Source organism: Lepidochelys kempii, chromosome 1 (assembly GCF_965140265.1).
Source record: "Lepidochelys kempii isolate rLepKem1 chromosome 1, rLepKem1.hap2, whole genome shotgun sequence".
Classification (NCBI taxonomy): domain Eukaryota; kingdom Metazoa; phylum Chordata; order Testudines; family Cheloniidae; genus Lepidochelys; species Lepidochelys kempii.
Genome location: NC_133256.1, coordinates 39,919,148 through 39,940,236, shown reverse-complemented (window position 1 = coordinate 39,940,236; position 21,089 = coordinate 39,919,148). Strand labels below are relative to the sequence as shown.

At 39.8% G+C, this 21,089-nt stretch overlaps 1 protein-coding gene across 1 annotated transcript in view; it reads left to right on the top strand.

The window, feature by feature from the left end:
- Positions 1 to 21,089, top strand: part of MICU2 (mitochondrial calcium uptake 2) — a 246,174-nt gene that overhangs the window by 205,556 nt on the left and 19,529 nt on the right. The window contains exon 9 of the mRNA XM_073330134.1: positions 12,884 to 12,949. Coding sequence (XP_073186235.1) covers positions 12,884 to 12,949 — 66 coding nt within the window. The remainder of the gene's footprint in view (positions 1 to 12,883; positions 12,950 to 21,089) is intronic.

The window sequence follows — 21,089 nt, the reverse complement described above, 5'->3', positions numbered from 1 at the left end:
ACTACAGTACTTGTAAGAGGTGAATTAAAAAATACTATTTCTTTTGTTTATCATTTTTACAGTGAAAATATTTGTAATAAAAAATAATAATATAAAGTGAGCACTGGACACTTGGTATTCTGTGTTGCGGTAGAAATCAATATATTTGAAAATGTAGAAAAACATCAAAAATATTTAATAAATTTCATTTGGCATTCTATTGTTTAACAGGTTTCAGAGTAACAGCCGTGTTAGTCTGTATTCACAAAAAGAAAAGGAGTACTTGTGGCACCTTAGAGACTAACCAATTTATTTGAGCATGAGCTTTCGTGAGCTACAGCTCACTTCATCGGATGCATACTGTGGAAACTGCAGAAGACATTATATACACAGAGACCATGAAACAATACCTCCTCCCACCCCACTCTCCTGCTGGTAATAGCTTATCTTAAGTGATCATCAAGTTGGGCCATTCCTTTGGATGGGCTATTACCAGCAGGAGAGTGAGTTGGGGGGGGGGGGGGCGGAGGGTGAGAAAACCTGGATTTGTGCTGGAAATGGCCCAACTTGATGATCACTTTAGATAAGCTGTTACCAGCAGGAGAGTGGGGTGGGAGGAGGTATTGTTTCATGGTCTCTGTGTATATAATGTCTTCTGCAGTTTCCACAGTATGCATCCGATGAAGTGAGCTGTAGCTCACGAAAGCGCATGATCAAATAAATTGGTTAGTCTCTAAGGTGCCACAAGTACTCCTTTTCTTATTGTTTAACAGTGATTAAAACTGTGATTAATCGCAATTAATTTTTTTAACTGAGATTAATTTTTGAGTTGATCGCGTGAGTTATCTGTGATTAATTGACAGCCCTACTTTTGATATTGTATTAAGGAATTAAAATGAAAGTTGTAAGAGCACATAAAATGTAATCCAAACTCATGAAAGTCATTACTTTCAAAATTGTCCTTAAGGATCCTCACAGGATTGCTTCATTAGGCAAATATTACAGAAATTGGATTTTGGTCTGTTTGTTTTTTTTGTCCCCTCTCCCCGCAGAACGGTCTTGTTTTGGGGGGAGAGTGGAACAAACCCCATGTGGGTACAGAGCAGGAAGAGGAAAACAATCTCTGCAGTCACAGAGGGAATCTTCTCATGTGGTTAGATATCAAACATTTATGAGAGGTGACTATTTTAAAGCATTCATTCCTGTGCAGCACTAGTTTGGTAGACTCAAAACTAAGAATTTATCATCAGGCCTTTAGACTTTGCATATCAGCTGTAAATGCACTGAAAGAATATCCTGGTCTTTGAACTTTTAGAATGTTAAAAATGAAAACTGTTACGTAAACACGATTAGTCTGCCTGAATCAAGTGTCTGTATAGCTAACAAATTAACAGACTAAATGTCTGTATAGCTAACAAAAATCTACTCACCCCTGTTGTGTCACAATTAGTTTCCAAAGAAAATAAGTCTCAGCTATTTTTGAGATTCTTTTGCCTGTGTTTCACAACTTTGCCTCCTCCTGAGTTTCTTTTATTCCAGTCTCCTCTCAGTGACATAGTGTGTTTACTATCTACAGAGTCTCACTGATTGAACCAGCAAGTGTTGTTTTGATACAACTGTCTCTTTTCTTTTCCAATTATATAATGACCAAAAGGCTTCTACATGTCATGGAAAATAGATTTTCTTTTTTGGAACATTACTTTCAATCTGTTTCCCAGTAATGTCAATCAGATTTGAGGCAGTCTCTCTGGTTGCACAATCAAAGAAGGAGAGCATGTGCACGGTCTCCCTGGCTGACTGAGTCACAATTACTCCTGGTTCTGAATGTGCTGGGAAAGGTCTGCTCCATCACCTGGTAAATGGGCCGATGTCCCTTATAGAATCATAGAAGATTAGGGTTGGAAGAGACCTCAGGAGGTCATCTAGTCCAACCCCCTGCTCAAAGAAGGACCAACACCAACTAAATCAGCCCAGCCAGGGCTTTGTCAAGCCAGGCCTTAAAAACCTCTAAGGATGGAGATTCCACCACCTCCCTAGGTAACCCATTCCAGAGTTCCACCACCCTCCTAGTGAAATAGTGTTTCCTAATATCCAACCTAGACCTCCGCACTGCAACTTGAGACCATTGTCATTGTTCTGTCATCTGCCACCTCTCAGAACAGCTGAGCTCCATCCTCTTTGGAACCCCCCTTCAGATAGTTGAAGGCTGCTGTCAAATCCCCCGTCACTCTTCTTTTCTGCAGACTAAACAAGCCCAGTTCCCTCAGCCTCTCCTCATAAGTCATGTGCCCCAGCCCCCTGATCATTTTCGTTGCCCTCTACTGGACTCTCTCCAATTTGTCCACACCATTTCTGTAGTGCGGGGCCCAAAACTGGACGCAGTATTCCAGATGTGGCCTCACCAGTGCTGAATAGAGGGGAATAATCACTTCTCTTGGTCTGCTGGCAGTGCTCCTACTAATGCAGCCCAATATGCCGTTAGTCTTCTTGACAACAAGGGCACACTGTTGACTCATATCCAGCTTCTCATTCACTGTAATCCCCAGGTCCTTTTCTGCAGAACTTCTGCTTAGCTGATTGGTCCCCAGCCTGTAGCAGTGCATGGGATTCTTCCATCCTAAGTGCAGGACTCTGCACTTGTCCTTGTTGAACCTCATCAGATTTCTTTTGGCCCAATCCTCCAATTTGTCTAGGTCACTCTGGACCCTGTCCCTACACTCCAGCTTATCTACCTCTCCCACCAGCTTACTGTCATCTGTGAACTTGCTAAGGGTGCAATCCATCCCATCATCCAGATGATTAATAAATATGTTGAACAAAACTGTCCTCAGGACCGACCCCGATGATCGAGCCGTTGATCACTACCCATTGAGCCCGACGATCTAGCCAGCTTTCTGTCCACCTTATAGTCCATTCATCCAATCCATACTACTTTAACTTGCTGGCAAGAATACTGTGGGAAACTCTATTGAAAGCTTTGCTAAAGTCCACGTATATTACGTCCACTGCTTTTCCCATATCCACAGAGCCAGTTATCTCATCATAGAAGGCAATCAGGTTGGTCAGGCATAACTTGCCCTTGGTGAATCCTTGTTGACTGTTCCTGATCACCTTCCTCTCCTCCAAGAGCTTCAAAATAGATTCTTTGAGGACCTGCTCCGTGATTTTTCTGGGGGCTGAGATGAGGCTGACCGGTTTGTAGTTCCCCGGATTCTCCTCCTTCCCGTTTATTAAAGATGAGCACTATAATTGCCTTTTTCCAGTCGTCCGGGACCTCCCCCAATCACCATGAGTTTTCAGAGATAATGGCCAGTGGCTCTGCAGTTACATCAGCCAAGTCCGTCAGCACCCTCTGGTGCATTGTATTTGGCCTCATGGACTTGTGCATGTCCAGCTTTTCTAAATAGTCCTTAACCTGTTCTTTCACCACTGAGGGCTGCTCACCTCCTCCCCATACTGCACTGCCCAGTGCAGCTGTCTGGGAGCTGACCTTGTCTGTGAAGACCAAGGCAAAAAAAAGCATTGAGTACCTCAGCTTTTTCCACATCATCTGTCACTAGGTTGTTTCCCCCGTTCAGTATGGGTTGCACACTTTCCCTGACCACCTTCTTGTTGCTAACATATCTGTAGAAACCCTTCCTGTTACCCTTCCTATCCCTTTCTAGCTGCAACACCAATTATGCTTTGGCCTTCCTGATCACACCCCTGCATGCTCGAGCAATATTATACTCCTCCCTAGTCATCTGTCCAGGTTTCCATCTCTTTTAAGCTTCCTTTTTGTGTTTAAGCTCGCAAAGATTTTTCTGTTAAGCCAAGCTGGTTGCCTGCCATATTTGCTATTCTTTCTCCACATCGGGATGGCTTGTTCCTGCGCCCTAAATAAGGCTTCTTTAAAATACAGTCAGCTCTCCTGGACTCCTTTCCCCCTTGTATTAGCCTCCCAGGGGATCCTACCCATCAGTTCCCTGAAGGGGTCAAAGTCTGCTTTTCTGAAGTCCAGGGTCCGTATTCTGCTGCTCTCCTTTCTTCCTTTTGTCAGGATCCTGAACTCAACCATGAACTCTCATGGTCACTGCTGCCCAGGTTTCCACCTACTTCTAATTCCCCTACCAATTCTTCCCTGTTTGTGAGCAGCAGGTGAAGAGGAGCACGGCCCCTAGTTGGTTCCTCCAGCACTTGCACCAGGAAGTTGTCCCAAACACTATCCAAAAACTTCCTGGGTTTTCTGTGCACTGCTATATTGCTCTCCCTGCAGATGTCTAGTGAAACCCGTGAGCAATGTCTAGGACCACTAATTCTCAAATATGGAGTGGTCCAGTCCATGTTCAGAACAAATGACGTAAATTATCTCACAAGTTACAACCTTCGCTTTATGGGGAAGGTCAGTAAGAAGATAGTATCAAGCCAACTCCTGCAGCATCTGAATCCTTCCCATTTTTTCAAGCCCAATCTGTTGGGCTTCAGATCTGGATTTGATATGGAAAGTGCCTTGATAGTTTGTAGTCTCCTTAGAGTAGTGGAACGAAGTTGTACATCCATGAAAACAGGATTAATCCTATCAGCACCTTCAATACCCTTAATTATGAGTTGCCTTTGACTCTCCTATGGAATGGGGCAGTAACAACCAGAGTTGTTTTAAGGTGACTTTTTAGGGGTTGTCTACACTTAAAAGTTAATTTGTATTAATGTGGTGTATGAATTTAAAGCACAATAACTATCCCTAAATAATTACATGTGTGGACACTCTTATTCTAGAATAAGAGAGTCCACACATGGATCTATTCCGGAATATCTCTATGTGTAGACAAGCCCTTATTCCTACCACAAAGATGCCAATTGTGCTTCTTCCCCTAAAGCTCCAATAATTAAGTCCATAACTAGTCTAGCTAGTGGAATCTTCTCACCCTTCTGTTCACTCTGTATGTGAAACTATTAGAAGAGATTTAGAGGTGCTGCTCAGCTTTATTTCATTTTTAATAAACCCGCAGACAGAGCTGATTCCTTGCTCTCCTACTGTCTGGTAGAGATAATGACCTGGTTGAAAGGTAACTGGCATTGGCTCTAACCAGATAAGACAGAGGCAAGGCTTATACGTGGGGAAAATATTTCAAGGAACTGGAAAGAACTGTGGCTGCACTCTGCAATGAAAGTATTTGCCTGCCAATTTTCAAGGTGATTTTGCAATTACGGGATTCCCCTTTGTTTTTGGATTCTCACATAGCAGAAGTGGCCAGAAACACTTTGGCCCAAAGATTATATCATTTTCTCTTTGATGCAGACCTCACCTTCATGCCTTTGTTATTTCAAGGTTAGACCACTGTAACACATTCTTCTTTGGTCTTCCCTTCATTGCAACTTAGGGCACATCTTCACTAGCAACGTTAAAGCACTGCCACAGAAGCGCTTTAACGTGGCTTATCTAGTCGCGGCATAGTGACTCTCCCAGCACTATAAAAAAACCCACCTCCCCAAGGGGAATAGCTACCAGCACTGGTGCACTGTCTACACTGGCACTTTACAGCACTGAAACTTGCAGCGCTCAGGGGGGTGTTTTTTCACACCCCTGAGCGGGAAAGTTGCAGCACTGTAAAGTGCCAGTGTAGACAAGCCCTTAGAAGCTTCAACTACTGCAGAATACAGTTGCCAGCTCTGTAGTATCCATGAAATTCTGAGTAGCCTAGGAACCATTTCTTCCTCTCTTCCTTTTTTCCCCACTGCAGTACCTTCATTCAGCAAGAACACATCAGCTATCAGTCTTCAGGATGAAATTTGCAGGCACAAGTGGTGAGGCACAAGTGATGGGACCTTGCCTCTGAAAATTCATCAGTCCAAATCTGACCACTTTTAGGCCTGTTCTTCACTAAGAAAAAAAAGTATATTTTGAACATTTTAACATCTTTGTGTAGACACGTTGTAGTTCTAACACGTTAGCTGATCAGGATGAACACTGGGCTCGCTCTAGGGCTTATCTTGACCAACCATAACATGTAACAACTACAGCTGGTTTGTCTGCACTAAGGCTGAAACCCTGGCCCCAGTGAAATCAATGGCAAAATTCCTATTGAATTAAATTAGGTCAAAATTTTACCATAGGATTTTAACACATATTAACTAGCATCTGTATCCTATTGTGTACATGTCCTCTGTGTGTAATGGACACACCCTGAGTGTAGTAGGATTTTTCTGTAGATGCTATAATCCTTTTGAGCACTTTCTGGTTGATAAACTTTCAGTTTTGGTCTTTTTCAAGGAAATTGGTTTGGTTGCTGTAGGAGAACAGAGAGCATGTGTGCTTTAATTTGGGATAAATGTTCTGTTTTCTTGATACAGATAATGGAAAGTGATGAATGACTTAAAGAAGCATGTAATAACTTAACTCATGATATCTCAAATCAATTAATGATAGATTCTCTAATGAAGTTTTGGTACACATTCACAAAACACATATGGTTCACGTGTTAAGCAATGTTAAACAATCATGTGTTGACCTTTTTGGAGAAATCTTTGGGGGCTGCACAATGGTAATAAAGGGCAGCAATTGATATCTGGGTTCAAATCCTGATTAAGGTACCAATTAAAGTGTTCATGATCTCAACTTAATCCTTAAAACAACTAGCATTTTATGGCAGCCAGAGTAATAAGACAGAGTTCCAGAAATCCATTTTGAAAAAAATAAGGGGAAAGTACAGGGCTGTTTCAACACAGTAAAGATAATCAGATGAGGATTTCAGAATGATCAAAATTAGTTATTTTTGTCTAGTTCTCAACACAATGGATGATGATGACATTGGAAAACTTTGTGTGGGAGACAAGAAAATGGAGAGGTAATAGAAAGGCAATAACTAACTAGAACAAAATATAGTGAAAGCAAAAAAGAAAGGGGTAGAAAGAGGAAGATGAAGCAAACATCAATGTTTGTTCAATTACTTGCTTTGTCACATCCCATTTCTCATCCACTGTCTTCTAGTTGTGTGTTCGGATTGCAAATTCCTTATGGCAGGGACCTTGTCTCCTTAATTGTCTGTAAAGTGCCTACCATGCTTTGGATGCTGTATAATTAATTATAATATGTATAACAATATCAGGAGTGTAGCCAGGTACATATTGTGCCGTGCAAATCATTCAGGAAACTGGGGAGGGCAACAAAAGGAGGTCACCACTCCACAGGGCTCAGGCACCAGTCATGTTACAGTAACAGCTCAAAGGCCAGTCTTCCTTAAGGCCAGGCAAAGCCTAAATGCCAATGTGCATTCTCGCCTCATTCAGTCAATCCCATTTTGCCAGAACCAGCAACACTAGAGCTTTTGGGCCACAGGAATTGCAGATGCTTTTTTCCCCTCTGACAGAAAGGCATGGATTCTGTTCGATATCTTACGCTACACCCATCACCTGAGGGTTGAAATGGGTAACACCTTTATTCATGGCAGAAAGGGCAAGGAGAGAATCAAATGAACATTTCTATATGTTCCGTCCAGATTAGTGCTAAAAGCACATAGCTAGGCAAGCCTGCACTGCCACTACCCATCTTATACCTGTTTCCACCCAACAAGTAAAAGAATTCGTCCACAGATTTCTCAGTGCTTTATATGCATGCTAAGGACACAACTACTTTTTCTGAGAGTAAGTGAACTTCATGCCACCCAAGCCCGGCTCCCAGTATAGAATTATTATCTTCCTCATGGGCATTTCTGTGATGCTCATGACTAGAGTACTTGAGTGCTTCCCAAACACTGATGAATTGATCTTCACAGTACTCCTGTTGGGTAGGGAGGTTTTGTCCCCGTTTTACTGATGGGGACTGAGACATAGAGAGAGCAAGGCCAAAACTCTACACTGATTTGGCGTGCCCAAGTTCAGATGCCCAAGGCCTGATTTTTCAGAGTATTTAGCATTTTTATGCATTTCATATGTTCAAGGCAAGCTTCTTTTGGCGTCAGTTGCATTTATGAGTTCTCAGCATTTCTGTAAATCTGGCCCCAGGTATCTCAATTTGGAAAACACAGAAAATCCAGGGCACAGTGGCTACCAGTGAAAATTGAGATTTGTGACTTACCCAGCATCACAATGGAACAGTACCAAAAGTAAAATCCCTGCAGGCTGCGTGGAAACTTTTTAAAGACACCATAATAGAGGCTCAACTTAAATGTATACCCCAAATTAAAAATCGTAGTTAAAGAACCAAAACAACAAAATAAATGAAACAGTGAGAGGCAAAAAGGCATCCTTTAAAAAGTGGAAGATAAATCCTAATGAGGAAAATAGAAAAGAGCATAAACTCTGGCAAATGAAGTGTAAAAATTAGAAAGACCAAAAAAGAATTTGAACAGCTAGCCAAAGACTCCAAAAGTAATAGCAAAAAAATTTTTAAATACATCAGAAGCACAAAGCCTGCTAAACAGCCAGTGGGGCCACTGGACAATCAAGATGTTAAAGGGGCACTCAAAGACGATAAGGCCATAGTGGAGAAACTAAATGAATTCTTTGCATCGGTCTTCACTGTTGAGGATGTGAGGGAGATTCCCAAACCTGAGCCATTCTTTTTGGGTGACAGATCTGAGGAGCTGTCCCAAACTGAGGTGTCATTAGAGGAGGTTTTGGAACAAATTGATGAACTAAACAGTAATAAGTCTCCAGGACCTGATGGTATTCACCCAAGAGTTCTGAAGGAATTCAAATGTGAAATTGCAGGACTAACTGTCATATGTAACCTCTCATTTAAATCAGCTTCTGTACCAAATGACTGGAGGATAGCTAATGTGACGCCAATTTTTAAAAAGGGCTCCAGAGGTGACCCTGGCAACTACAGGCCAGTAAGCTTCACTTCAGTACCGGGCTAATTGGTTGAAACTATCGTAAAGAACAAAATTGTCAAACACATAGATGAACATAATTTGTTGGGGAAGAGTCAACATGGTTTTTGTAAAGGGAAATCATGCCTCACCAACCTACTAGAATTCTTTGAGGGGGTCAACAAGCATGCGGACAAAGGAGATCCAGTGGATATGGTGTATTTAGATTTTCAGAAAGCCTTTGTCGAGGTCCCTCACCAAAGGCTCTTAAGCAAAATAAAGCAGTCATGGGATAAGAGGGAAGATTCTCTCATGGATTGGTAACTGGTTAAAAGATAGGAAACAAAGGGTAGGAATAAATGGTCAGTTTTCAGAATGGAGAGAGGTAAATAGGGGTGTCCCCCAGGTATCTGTACTGGCACCAATACTGTTCAACTTATTTATAATGATCTGGAAAAAGGGGTAAACAGTGAGGTATCAAAATTTGCAGACGATACAAAACTACTCAAAATAGTTAAGTCCCAGGCAGACTGCGAGGAGCTACAAAAGGATCTCACAAAACTGGGTGACTGGGCAACAAAATGGCAGATGAAATTTAATATTATAAATGCAAAGTAATGCACATTGGAAAACATAATCCCAACTATACATATAAAATGATGGGGTCTAAATTAGCTGTTACCACTCAAGAAAGCAATCTTGGCGTCATAGTTCATAGAATCATAGAATATCAGGGTTGGAAGGGACCTCAGGAGGTCATCTAGTCCAACCCCCTGCTCAAAGCAGAACCAATCCCCAAATTTTTGCTCCAATCCCTAAATGGCCCCCTCAAGGATTGAACTCACAACCCTGGGTTTAGCAGGCCAAGGCTCAAACCACTGAGCTATTTCCCCACCTCATTTCAGTTCTCTGAAATCATCCACTCAATGTGCAGCGACAATCAAAATAGTGAACAGAATGTTGTGAATCATCAAGAAAGGGATAGATAATAAGACAGAAGCTATCATATTGCCTCTATACAAATCCATGGCACACCCACACCTTGAATACTGCGTGCAGATGTGGTTGCCCCATCTCAAAAAGGATATATTGGAATTGGAAAAGGTTCAGAAAAGGGCAACAAAAATGATTAGGCATATAGAACGGCTTCCATGTGAGGAGAGATTAATAAGACTGGGACTTTTTTTTAACTATACCTGTCTCTCTTTCTCTTGCTTAGTATCACTTAAATCTCTGTTCTTTATTAATAAACTTATTCTTAGTTTTACTATGACTATCTCAGTGCTGTTATATTGAAGTACAGTGAGTCCTCAGTTAACCTAACAGGCTGGCATGTGTACTGTCTCTTTGGAGGCAATGAACTTAACGATTTCTGGGAGGATCCAATGAGAGGGACTGGACATTACAGAGGGACACCTCTGGGGAACTCGGAATTTGGGTTCACTGATTGTTATCTGCATGGCAAAATTAAAGCTGGCAGAGTCCCGAGGAATTTGCTGGTGAAGCAGACAGACTGGTGTGGCAAAGAGCTGACACACAGTCTAATCTTGCTAAAGCAGAGTAGTAACACAGTTGCTTATGGTTCTGGGCTGCCCCAAGTGGAGCAACAAATAAGTGCACATCACAAAAAAAACTAAAAGCCAAAAATTAACTGAACATGGACAATGAATTACTCACTCTCTCACTCCTGGAGGTGTGGCATGAATACTTGTACAGTCTCCAGCACTAATAGTTCCACATGCACTAACTTCAGTGTATAATTCTGAAGATGAAAAATTGTTTCATTTGTTTTTGTTTTCAAAAATGAAGAAGTCTATTCTACTAAAACTTGTCTTCTGAGAAGATTGCTTCTTAATAATACATTTCTTTGGTAGAGAAGCATCAATTATGCATAATATGCTTCATCCTCTTTGACTTGTTTTATTTAAAGGATGATGGCCATTAGTGTATTACTGTGATGAACAGATATAAATATTAAACACAGATAAATGTTACAATGTGATGAGAATCTTTTGCTTAAGGGCACAGTTCTCTCTATTCCACTGCAAATTACCTCCTCCTCCTCCTCCCACCCTCCTTGTCCTGGAAAAACCTCTTCAAACTCCTGAGAAGACCAATACATTTTTTTTCTAGAAAGTGGATAATGAACTTCATGGTAATTTATGTACAGTTTTAGAAAACAACAAACCTTATAGATAGCTTTCTCTCAAAATTTCACTTTAATCCTAGACATGTGAGTGCGTGCTGTCAGTGGATTGTATATTTTTTAAAAAATTCTCACAAGCACTGAAACCAATGAAAAATCATATTTCTTTGGTTTGTGGAAGAATAAAAGTTTTGCTGCTTCGTCTCTTGTGTTTTCATGTAAACAAAAGATAGAAATTCTTCAGATAAGAAAGTAAAAGGGAGTTTTCAAACACATTGGCTTAATTTTTCCACTTGTGAGCAATCATGAATTTGCCCAAAGCAGAATTTGCTATTTGCTATGAAAATTTGGTTCACTACCAGAAGAACTTCATGCTCCTAGAAAGAATATTTTTACTATAGGCATCAAAGGTACTGCAAGAACCAGAAATATGGACATCAGCCAAGGATAAAGGCCTCATTGTGCTGAAGATTGTATAAGCATGCTGTAAAAAAGCCAGTCGCTGTCTCAGAGAACTCAGAATCTAGGTTATGACAAGACACAATGGGTAGATTAGACAAACAGAATGAAAGGGGTTGGAGAAGAAGGGTAACAGTGTGAGCAAGAAACAGTGTTCTTGGCTCACCATCGGCAGAGACACTGTCAGCCAGTACTACTTTTTAGGCATCATGGCAAAAATGAACTAAGGAGGGATTTGAAAACAAAGTAGTGGCTTTATGGATTTTGTTAGGAAGCTTTTCCCATTAATAAGGGACAGCATGAGAAATGGCTCAGAGATGTTTGAGAGAGAAAACAGAATAGAAGATGGCAGTATAAATATTGGTTTTAAAAACATCTTCCTTATGTGACTTGAAATCCACAGTGATCTGTTTATGTCTATGCCTGTATCCCAAATGTAATGACAAGTTCCTTGTTCTTTTATTTTTGCTATCCATTTGAGGATTGGTACAAATGTCAATGAAAGGTAGGTGAACTTTGCTATGTACTATGTTAACTCACTCGATTTTGTGAGTATGTTGATTTCTCAAGCTGTTTGTGAACAGTTATAAAATATATCCATGAAGAAAGCTTGCTGCTGAGGGTGTTTCTGAATGATACATATTTATAGTAAACTGCAGATTAATAGCTGTATTTTTCCTGATACAATTATTTTAAATATTTTGTGCTGTTTGAAAATTTTACCCAAGTAACTTTTGAAAATGAGACTGACAGGCTTTATGTGACTTTTGAAAATGAAATTTAGGTGCTTTTTGAAAATTCTACCCATTGACTCATTCAAGAATATTTTATTTTTTAAAAAAGTCCAGGCCACATTTTGATTTAAAAAACAAAAAGTAGTTTCTCTGACTATTTAGTTAAATTGCTTTGGATTTGAAATTAGCTGGTCTTGTTAACCACATGGTACCTTATTTAAACAGACACATTTTTTGTTTTCTAGAGGGAGGGTTTTACGCTATTTGAGAACTATTCCAAAGCATTTAAATATGCATTGGTAAAGTAGTGGGGGTGGGGAAACATAACCATATTTTCCACTTTCATATTCTTATCTTCTAAAACGATCCTGGATGTAACATTCCTGAATCTTGAGATTATTCAGCGGTGGATGGTAAAAAAAAAAAAAAAAAAAAGTTCCCAATGAAAGAGAACCTCTGTCAGTAAGACTAGAATGACAAGTAAAAGGAGAGCTCATTACACAGTGTTTTGCTTGAACTTATTAAGCAAGAGAACTGTGATGGATTGGACCTCAGTAAAAAAGAGGGGGGAAGGGTAAACATTTGGGCAAAATATCTTTTAAATATATAAAGGGTGTTTTAATACACAAAATAGTTTGATGGTCAGAAAACAGAGCAATAGAAAAATATGAGTTTAATTAAAAGGTGAGGTTAATAAAAAATATTCCTGAAATACAAATATAAGAATCTTAAGCCAATCAAAATGGTTACATATTCTCTGTTTCTGTTATGTTTAGCTTCAGAAAATCATTGGGAAGCAAGATGACTTGAGAAAAGCTTCTGGACGTGAAATGTTATCACAGGTATGCTTCAGTCAATCATTTTCCTTAAGCAAGTTTCTATAGAACTTACACTGAACTCTGTAAGTTAGTGTTTATAGATTTTAGAGTTTATAGATTAATTCATCCATGTCAACTCTGGTACTTCTAATTAAATGAAAGTGCATGATCTGGCACCTCTGCTATTTAATTTTGGTAAGAGAAATATTATAAATGTTTTTCAGTTTTACTTCTGAGTTTCCTAATAAAACATATTAAAGTAATGTACTTTTCTACTATGTAGCCACTCTATTATTTAGAGTTCATAAGCTTGTATTTAAAAGCAACGTTTTTATAATTTGTGAAAAACTGTGTTTATAGAAAGAATAATATATTGTTATATGGGGAGAGAGGCAGTGTATCAGATAGGTAAGTCTTGAGCCATATAGGGCTTTATAGGCTAAAATCAACACACCCAAGAACCAATAGGCAATCAGCGCAGACTATGGAGTAGCTGCTACATTCTGTATCAGCTTCAGTTTCTATTGATTTACAATGTGGCCCCTAATCTTGTGTTGAGAAAGGCATGGATTACTTTAGCCAGGTCCACATCCAAAGAAAATGGTTGCAGTCTCTGGACCAGTTGAAGCTTAAAAAAGAATCCTAGATATAAACTTCCAACAGTACTTGGGGCTCCCACAGATTGATAACTTTGTTAACAAATGCCTACCACACATCCTTACTTAAAGGAGCAGTTATAGTCCTCCTCATATCTTTTGGCTGCCTCCCTCAATCTACCAACATTACCTAATTTTTTCCCAGACTGAGCTTCAACCAGCTAGCTGTCATCCACTCTATAATCTCTACTAAACACACAGATAAGGCATTCTATACCAATGGCTAGATTGTATGAGATTGAAAAACAGAGTTGGGAGTCTTCAGCATAACACCCCATGACTGAAGGTAGCTGATAAAACTAACAATGTCAGTAAGGACACATTGCCAGGAGGAGATGAATGCACCACCACCACCAGTGCTTTCTCTGGCCTGCACCCAGATTGACAGGAGTCACGGAGATCTGAGGCATCTCTGTATTTGAAAGTTGTCTACCACAACCTTCTTTACAATTTAGCCAAAAATGGAAGATTAGATACTAAGGTGACAGCTGGCTAGATTGTCATCGTCCAGCAAGATGGTAAAGAGGAGCTTCCTTATGAAAGCCAGCAATCTGCAAGACACTGATAGTTTCTACCAACTACAGAACCAGTTCTTCCTCACTGGCCTTCAACAAACAGAAAGACATGATTGTGGTACAAAGTATTCCTAACACCTCTAGTATTTCATTAAGCATGAAGACCTGGTGTTTGCCCCATCAAGATATTGCTCTGCTTCCATAGAAGCAGATAAATCTGCTTTATTTTCTCGAAAGTAACATACAATTCCCATCTGTTTTGGGAAATTTCATCAGCCACCAAATTTATTAGTGGAAGCAAAAATTCTTTTCTTTGCCCCATCACAGTTACAGCATAAGATTTCAAGGGACCTTTATGATGCAATTGGTCACATTTAGCTGTGAACACCTCAGCTCTCTAGGAACTAATTTAAGAGTTGTGACTAAGGGCAAGTCTACACTCAAGTGCTACATTGCATTGATGCAACTGTGCCACCGCTGCACATCTGGTGAAGACACGCTATACGACAGGAGAGCACTCTCTCGTCAGCATAATTGTTCCACGTCCACGAGAGGTGAAAGCTATGTTGGCGGGATAGAGTCTCCCACCAACATAGCGCTGGTGTGGACAATGCTTAGGTCAATGTAACTTACATCATTCAGGGGTGTGTCTTTTTCACACCCGTGAGCGACATAAGTTACATCAATTTAAGCAGTAGTGTAGACCAGCACTAAATATCTTAACTGTGCTTTAAACCGTACTCCAGATTGTTTCCTCAAAGTACACTCATTAGAAAAATCTATGAAGTAATATTACCTACAAAATATAATGTAATTTCTTAAAGGGTCACTTTCATGGGTATTCTAGTCAGTTTTAAAAATACAAGTTAAAAATAGCATCAGGTCATACAAATCCCTCTGCCAATTTTTGTGGTTTTATAGTCCTATTTTCTTGTTGTTTAAAAAAAATTATTTTTCTTTCCTATTTCTGTGTAAAAAAAACCACACTAACCCTGGAAACTCAATAACTAACAGAATAAAAAACAAAACTGACTCTACACAAAGTCCTGTCAAAGTAAACAAAGTACAAAAATTTTTCGCTAATATCTTAATGTTGTGGTAATCGTTGGTGTTATTTTTAAATATAGTAGATAAAAGATGAGTTGTCAGAAGTATGATTTTTTTTTAAAGTTGATGGTGTCCCTTTAGAGCCAAAGGATTACTACAGTAGTTTCAGTGGAGAAAAATAAGTACATAGTTTCTCAACGCTATTATTTCTTACAAAGACCAACAATCCCAGGATTTTATCTTGTGTTAAATGCTCAGTTAGAACTTCTAAGAGCCTTAACCACTCTGAGGATGGGGAGTAGAAAGATCCTAAAGTTATGCCTATACAAGACTAATGCCAGGACAGATGCTGTGGGGAGTGCCCTGGCTACCAGGATTGGATACAACTTGGAAATGGTGTATGTAGCCAGTACATACATGGGCAAGTACACCTCTAACCCGATAGAACGTTGTCCTCAGGAGACAAAAAATCTCACCACTTTATAGGTGAGACCATGTTATATCGAACTTGCTTTGGCCCCCCCATTCCTTGTTCCCTGACTGCCCACTCCACAGACCCCTGTCCCTAATCACCCGCAGGACCCCAACCAACCTTCCTGTCCCCTGACTGCCCCGACCCTAATCCACAGCCCCTGCCCCCGACAGGCAGTCACCGGCAGTGGCAGGAAGTAGAGCAACACAGCCCCAGCCCACTCCACTCTGACACCTCCCAGCCGCAGCACTCCGCTTCCCGCCGCCAGTGAGTGCAGGGAGGTTGGGGAAAGGACGCCCCCTGTACTCACCTATGGTGGGAAGCGGAGCGACACGGCCCCAGCCTGCTCCACTTTCCTTGCCCCGGCCCCAGCCATGTCGCTGGGGGTAGGGAGGGGGTTGGGGAAAGGTCCTGCACTCACTGGCGGCGGGAAGCGGAGCGCCGTGGCTGGGAGCTGGCGGAGTGGAGCGGTCTGGGGCCAGGCTGCTCCACTTCCGCCACTGCCGGTAAATGTGCGGGGGATCCCTTCCCCCGAGCCCAATCCCCTAAGCGACATGGCTGGGGCTGGGGCCGGGGCGAAGGAAGCGGAGCGGGCTGCTCCCAGCCCCCCGCTAATCCCCTGGGCCACTGTGGGGCCCCCAAAAGTGCTCCCCCACAGCTCCTGCCTCCCAGACCTGGGGGGGGGAGCCCCTGGTCACCCCCAAGACGCTCTGCCCCTTATCCAACCCCTCGGCCCCAGCCCGGCACCCCTAACACACTGCTCAGAGCAGCATGTCGGAGCTTTATCACGTTGTATGCAAAGCCATGTTATATCGGGGTAGAGGTGAACATAGATTTGGCAGGTGGGCCACATCCACACATGCTGTCTCTTCCGTCCATCTAGCCTCACTGCCACCAGCACTAACTGCCTATCCCACCTGGCTTTCCTTCCCCTCCCCATACGGGACTCACCATAGAGACAGCTGTAATTGTGACATGAGTATTAAAACCTGTTGGTGACTGTCTGTCTGTTCTGCAGAGCTCCCAGACAGTATTACTGTTATTTATTTGTATTACTATAGCCCTTAGGAGTCCTAGTCCTGGACTAGGACCCCATTGTATTAGGCACTGTACAAACAGAACAAACTCCTTGCCGCCTCAAGGAGTTCACAGCCATCTCATGTCTTATATGAAGTCACACATTCTGTTGAGATGGTTGCTGCCAGTAGGTTGCGCCAAATGCCAATTCAAATTAAAAAGTTTGTTTTGAGAAAAATTAAAATTTTAAATTTAAAATACCTTTAGTTTGACATATATAGGGTTTCACCATGTATTTAGATTGAGAAATGCTTTTTTTCCCTATCCATTTCAGAAGGCTTTTCATCAGTTCAGTGAGCACCACTTTCTTTTGAGGCCATTAGGCAAAACTTTATTGCAACATAAGAAATGTCATAGACTAGAGATCTGTGGTTCCTCTCATCCAGTATCGTGTCTCCAACATCCTGGAGAATGCCAGATGCTCATGAAGATGATGTAAAACCCCCATGTTGCCCCTTATTTTACAATGTTAAAACCTGGTTGAGGGGATATTGTTTGTTTCGTTTTGTGACTGCAGCTGGTGATCGTCTCCAGCACTGCAGCATGGGGAGTGGTATTGCTTATAATTGTTCCCTAGCTAGTGTATTTCCTAGCTAACTTACAGAAGTGTACGTTGTCCTAAACAGTATCAAAATGGAAAAACCACTGTGACATATTGAGGAGGTGTTGATTTTCACCAATAATACAGGTACAATTTAATAATAAAGGGGACTTTGACCCAAAAAAACCACGATAAAGAATGATCACATTGTTTCAAAGACTGGAACATAGTCAAACCAGTTTCTTAAACTATTTAAATACTTTTAATTAATAAAGTGTATTTTTTCAAAAAGACTAAAGTAAGTATAATGGTACAAAATGAACTTTAATTACCATTAGCAAGGAGTGATTAATAATGTAGAATATTTTGCATTTGTTTATAAAGTAAAGTTTCATATTAAGCAAGATAAAACAGCATATTATCTACTTTGACAGTTGTTTCCAAATGACAAATTAGGCATATGGTTCTGAATTCTTTAATGAGCTTGTTTCCATATGAAGTATCTCACTTGTGTCTTTTATAAAACATTTAACTGGTTCTTAGGGACACCGCTATTGATCTCTTAAAAACAGGAGATTTTAAACTCTTAAACTGAAATTTGATGCAACTATAAACAACTTACTCTCAGACCTGGCCACATGCATTTTCCACTGATGTCCATTTTGATCATGTGTCAAGCACTCTTTCTATTCATAACTTCTTCACTTGTAAAACTCTTTTTCCAACCTTTGTTCTGAAGAGAGATGATGATTTGCTTTTTTCACCTCTCAACTGGACTACAGCACTGCAATATGCCTGGGCATGAAGGCTTCAGCACTTCGGAAACACCGATTAATACAGAACACTCCAGCATTTCCTCTCAGCAACATTGGCTACTGTGAGCACATCACACTTGTCTGCTTTGTACATTGCCTTCCATAAAATATCAAATCAAATTCAGTGTCCTCAGTCCTTATCTTTAAGGTGCTGCATGGGTCCACCATATCTAAAAGATCATCTAAAGCTCCAGGATGAAGACTGTGGTCAACAACTGTGACCCTCTGGCACAATGGAACCCTCTACAATAAGGGTAAAGCTCATCTGCATGGGAGATAGAACTTTCTTGGGGGCTGTTCCAAGACTGTGGAATGAACTCCTACAGGAACCAGGGACCATCACGAACCTTACCACTTTCTGCTCCATGTGCAAGGCACGTTTCTTTGACCCTGCCTTCTCTAATATAAATACATAGCAACATGTATATTTAAAAAAACTACCAAAACAAAACAAAGCACTGCATATACTTCTCCCCATAGGGAGAGGATGAGAGAACAAACAATATGTGACAGATGTTAGTCATGTAGCTTAATGCACTATTGGAAGGTGCTCAGATACAATGATATAGAATAGAATAGTTTTATCTCTTATAAATGAATTTATGAAAATCATTTTTTCTCTTTTCTTCACTTATTTTTGTTCTGAAAATAGAGACTGTCTCCCCAAAATTCATATCACCTCTTTGAACAGCTTCCACTGCCTAATACCTGTTTCAACTCTAGCTAATATTTGCCAATAGACTGATACTTAAGGCCCCAGTCCTGCAAACATTGAGTTCATTGGGACTGCTTCCATGAGTAAAGTTACACACATTCTTGAGTGTTTGCAGCATCAGGTCCTCCATTCATATAATTTTTAAACAAATTCCATGATTTAATAGGGAAAAAAATTGTTTTGTCTGAGCCATAAATGGTTCTTGATAGAAAAGGACTAGTTTCACGATTTGGAGTAAAATTTTCAAAAGAATCTATGTGATTTAGGAGCTTAAGTTACTTTAAAGTAACTTAATCCTTTTATTTCCATATATTAAAATTGCAGTAGAAATATAGGCTCTTATGTTTGTAGTACATACTGTGTTTTTGTACTGTATATTTCCATTAACACTACCTTAATTTCAATAGATTGGAAAAACACATATACCTTACTTGGTGCAGATCAGCACTGTAGCTAAATTTAATTCTTGGGGGAGTCTGTTTCTAAAGATTATTATTCAGTGCTGTGTTTGGATACTATATTAGGTCACCATTCATTCCCAAAGCTGAGGGAGAAAGTTTCAAAATCTAAATTATGTTTCCACCTGACCTAGAAGAGTGAGGGGTTGGAAATATTAATACATTTCTCATACCTTTTAACAAAGAATTGTCATGGGGGTATTAGTTTATACGCTATGTGGAGATTAGCAGGAAAGGCAGCTAATGATTTTGTGGACCAAAAAGAATTATGTACTAACAATGTACCTTAATTTAATAGCATTAACCTTGGCAAAAGAAGTTTTTTGAAACTTTACCCTTAAGCTGTTGTCTTTCAGGTTTCCTATCACACATTCTGCTTTCAAGAAAAGTACTATTTTGTAGTTTTTAAACACACTTAACTCTCACTAGCAAGTGCTTGGACATGTGCCAATTACAGCTTGGAATTTCAACTGATAAAGAGGGTAGCAAACAAGTAGGTGCATATTTATTATAAATCCAGGGATAGGCTTTGTCATCTTAGATAAGATGAGATAGGTATTGTTTATATGTCGTCTTCTAGCTTATAAGGAGAAATCTGAGTAGAGGAACAAGGTGCCTTTTCTGTTGTAGATTTAGTCTTTAAAAGGTTATTATAAACACTTGCTTTTCAGCCGTAGTTTTCAGAGCAACACAAGAGATTTTGACTTCACAGGCATATAGATAAATGTGGACTATTGAAAGCATTATGTTGTTACTTAGTTTTAAGTTAAATTTTAAAAATAAATGATTTCAGGAAATCTATTATGTACTTTTTAAATCCATCTTTAATATGTAAATTGAAAGTACAAAACTAATTAGAAATAGACACTCTGGGCTGATCCTCCTTTGTTTCTTCTTGAAAAGCCATGGATGCTGACATGACAACAAAAAGTTTTGCTTTTGACTTTCAAATAAGCATATATGACTGTTTTATACATCAGTCATCATACATGAAGCCTAAGCATTTAAACTTCTGAAGCACAGACCTTGAGACTACTTAAATTGTCTACCTGCAGTCAAATGATAAAATTCAGTGCAATTGCATGAGTCCTGAAAAGATTGTTTTTAAGTTAGCTCATACTTAGCTCATATTACTGGCATTTTATGAAATGTGGCTTAGAATAGAAACAAGGAATGTTACCTCTTTAACTGTAAAATACTTTGTGTCACATATGCAGTAAGCATGAAACACACAGTGGACTAATGGGACTTGTTATTGATGATGCTGAAAGCTAAATAACCATTAGTATTAAATCTCATGAATAGACTCTTGTCTTTCATCTTACCTCTTCAGCAGGATAAAAGACACAGAGGCTATTTAGATGTCATAAGAATAGTTCTGTTGAAATCCCTGTGGACTTCCAAAAAAATCTCTCTTCATGTTGCTTAGTGTTTTGTTGTGTTCAAAGAAAAGCCAATATGCTAGTGGTGAAAGAGGAATAAAACATAGAAATCCAGCACATTGTGTGGTTTTAGGCTTTATGAAGATGCGGTAGTTGAGCTGAAGTGTGTTCTTTGTTTTCTGTAGAGCTATTTTTTTTTTCAGAAGAAGAAAAAAAATTATACAGTAAAAGAATAAGATGTTAGTTTGAGAAATTTGAGATTAACAAAAAGCCTTATAACAATATAAAAACATACATGATGATTGAATGCATAAATGTAAATGTTTGTTTTCTACTTTTTTTATGTGTGTGTTTCAGACTAATTTATGAGTTTGTTACAAATCTAGCATCTTGCTGGAGCTGAAGGTTCCCAAACCAGTCCAGATGAATTAGCTGAAAATTGTTTTTATCTGAATGTGAAATTGATTTGAAAGACAATAATATTAA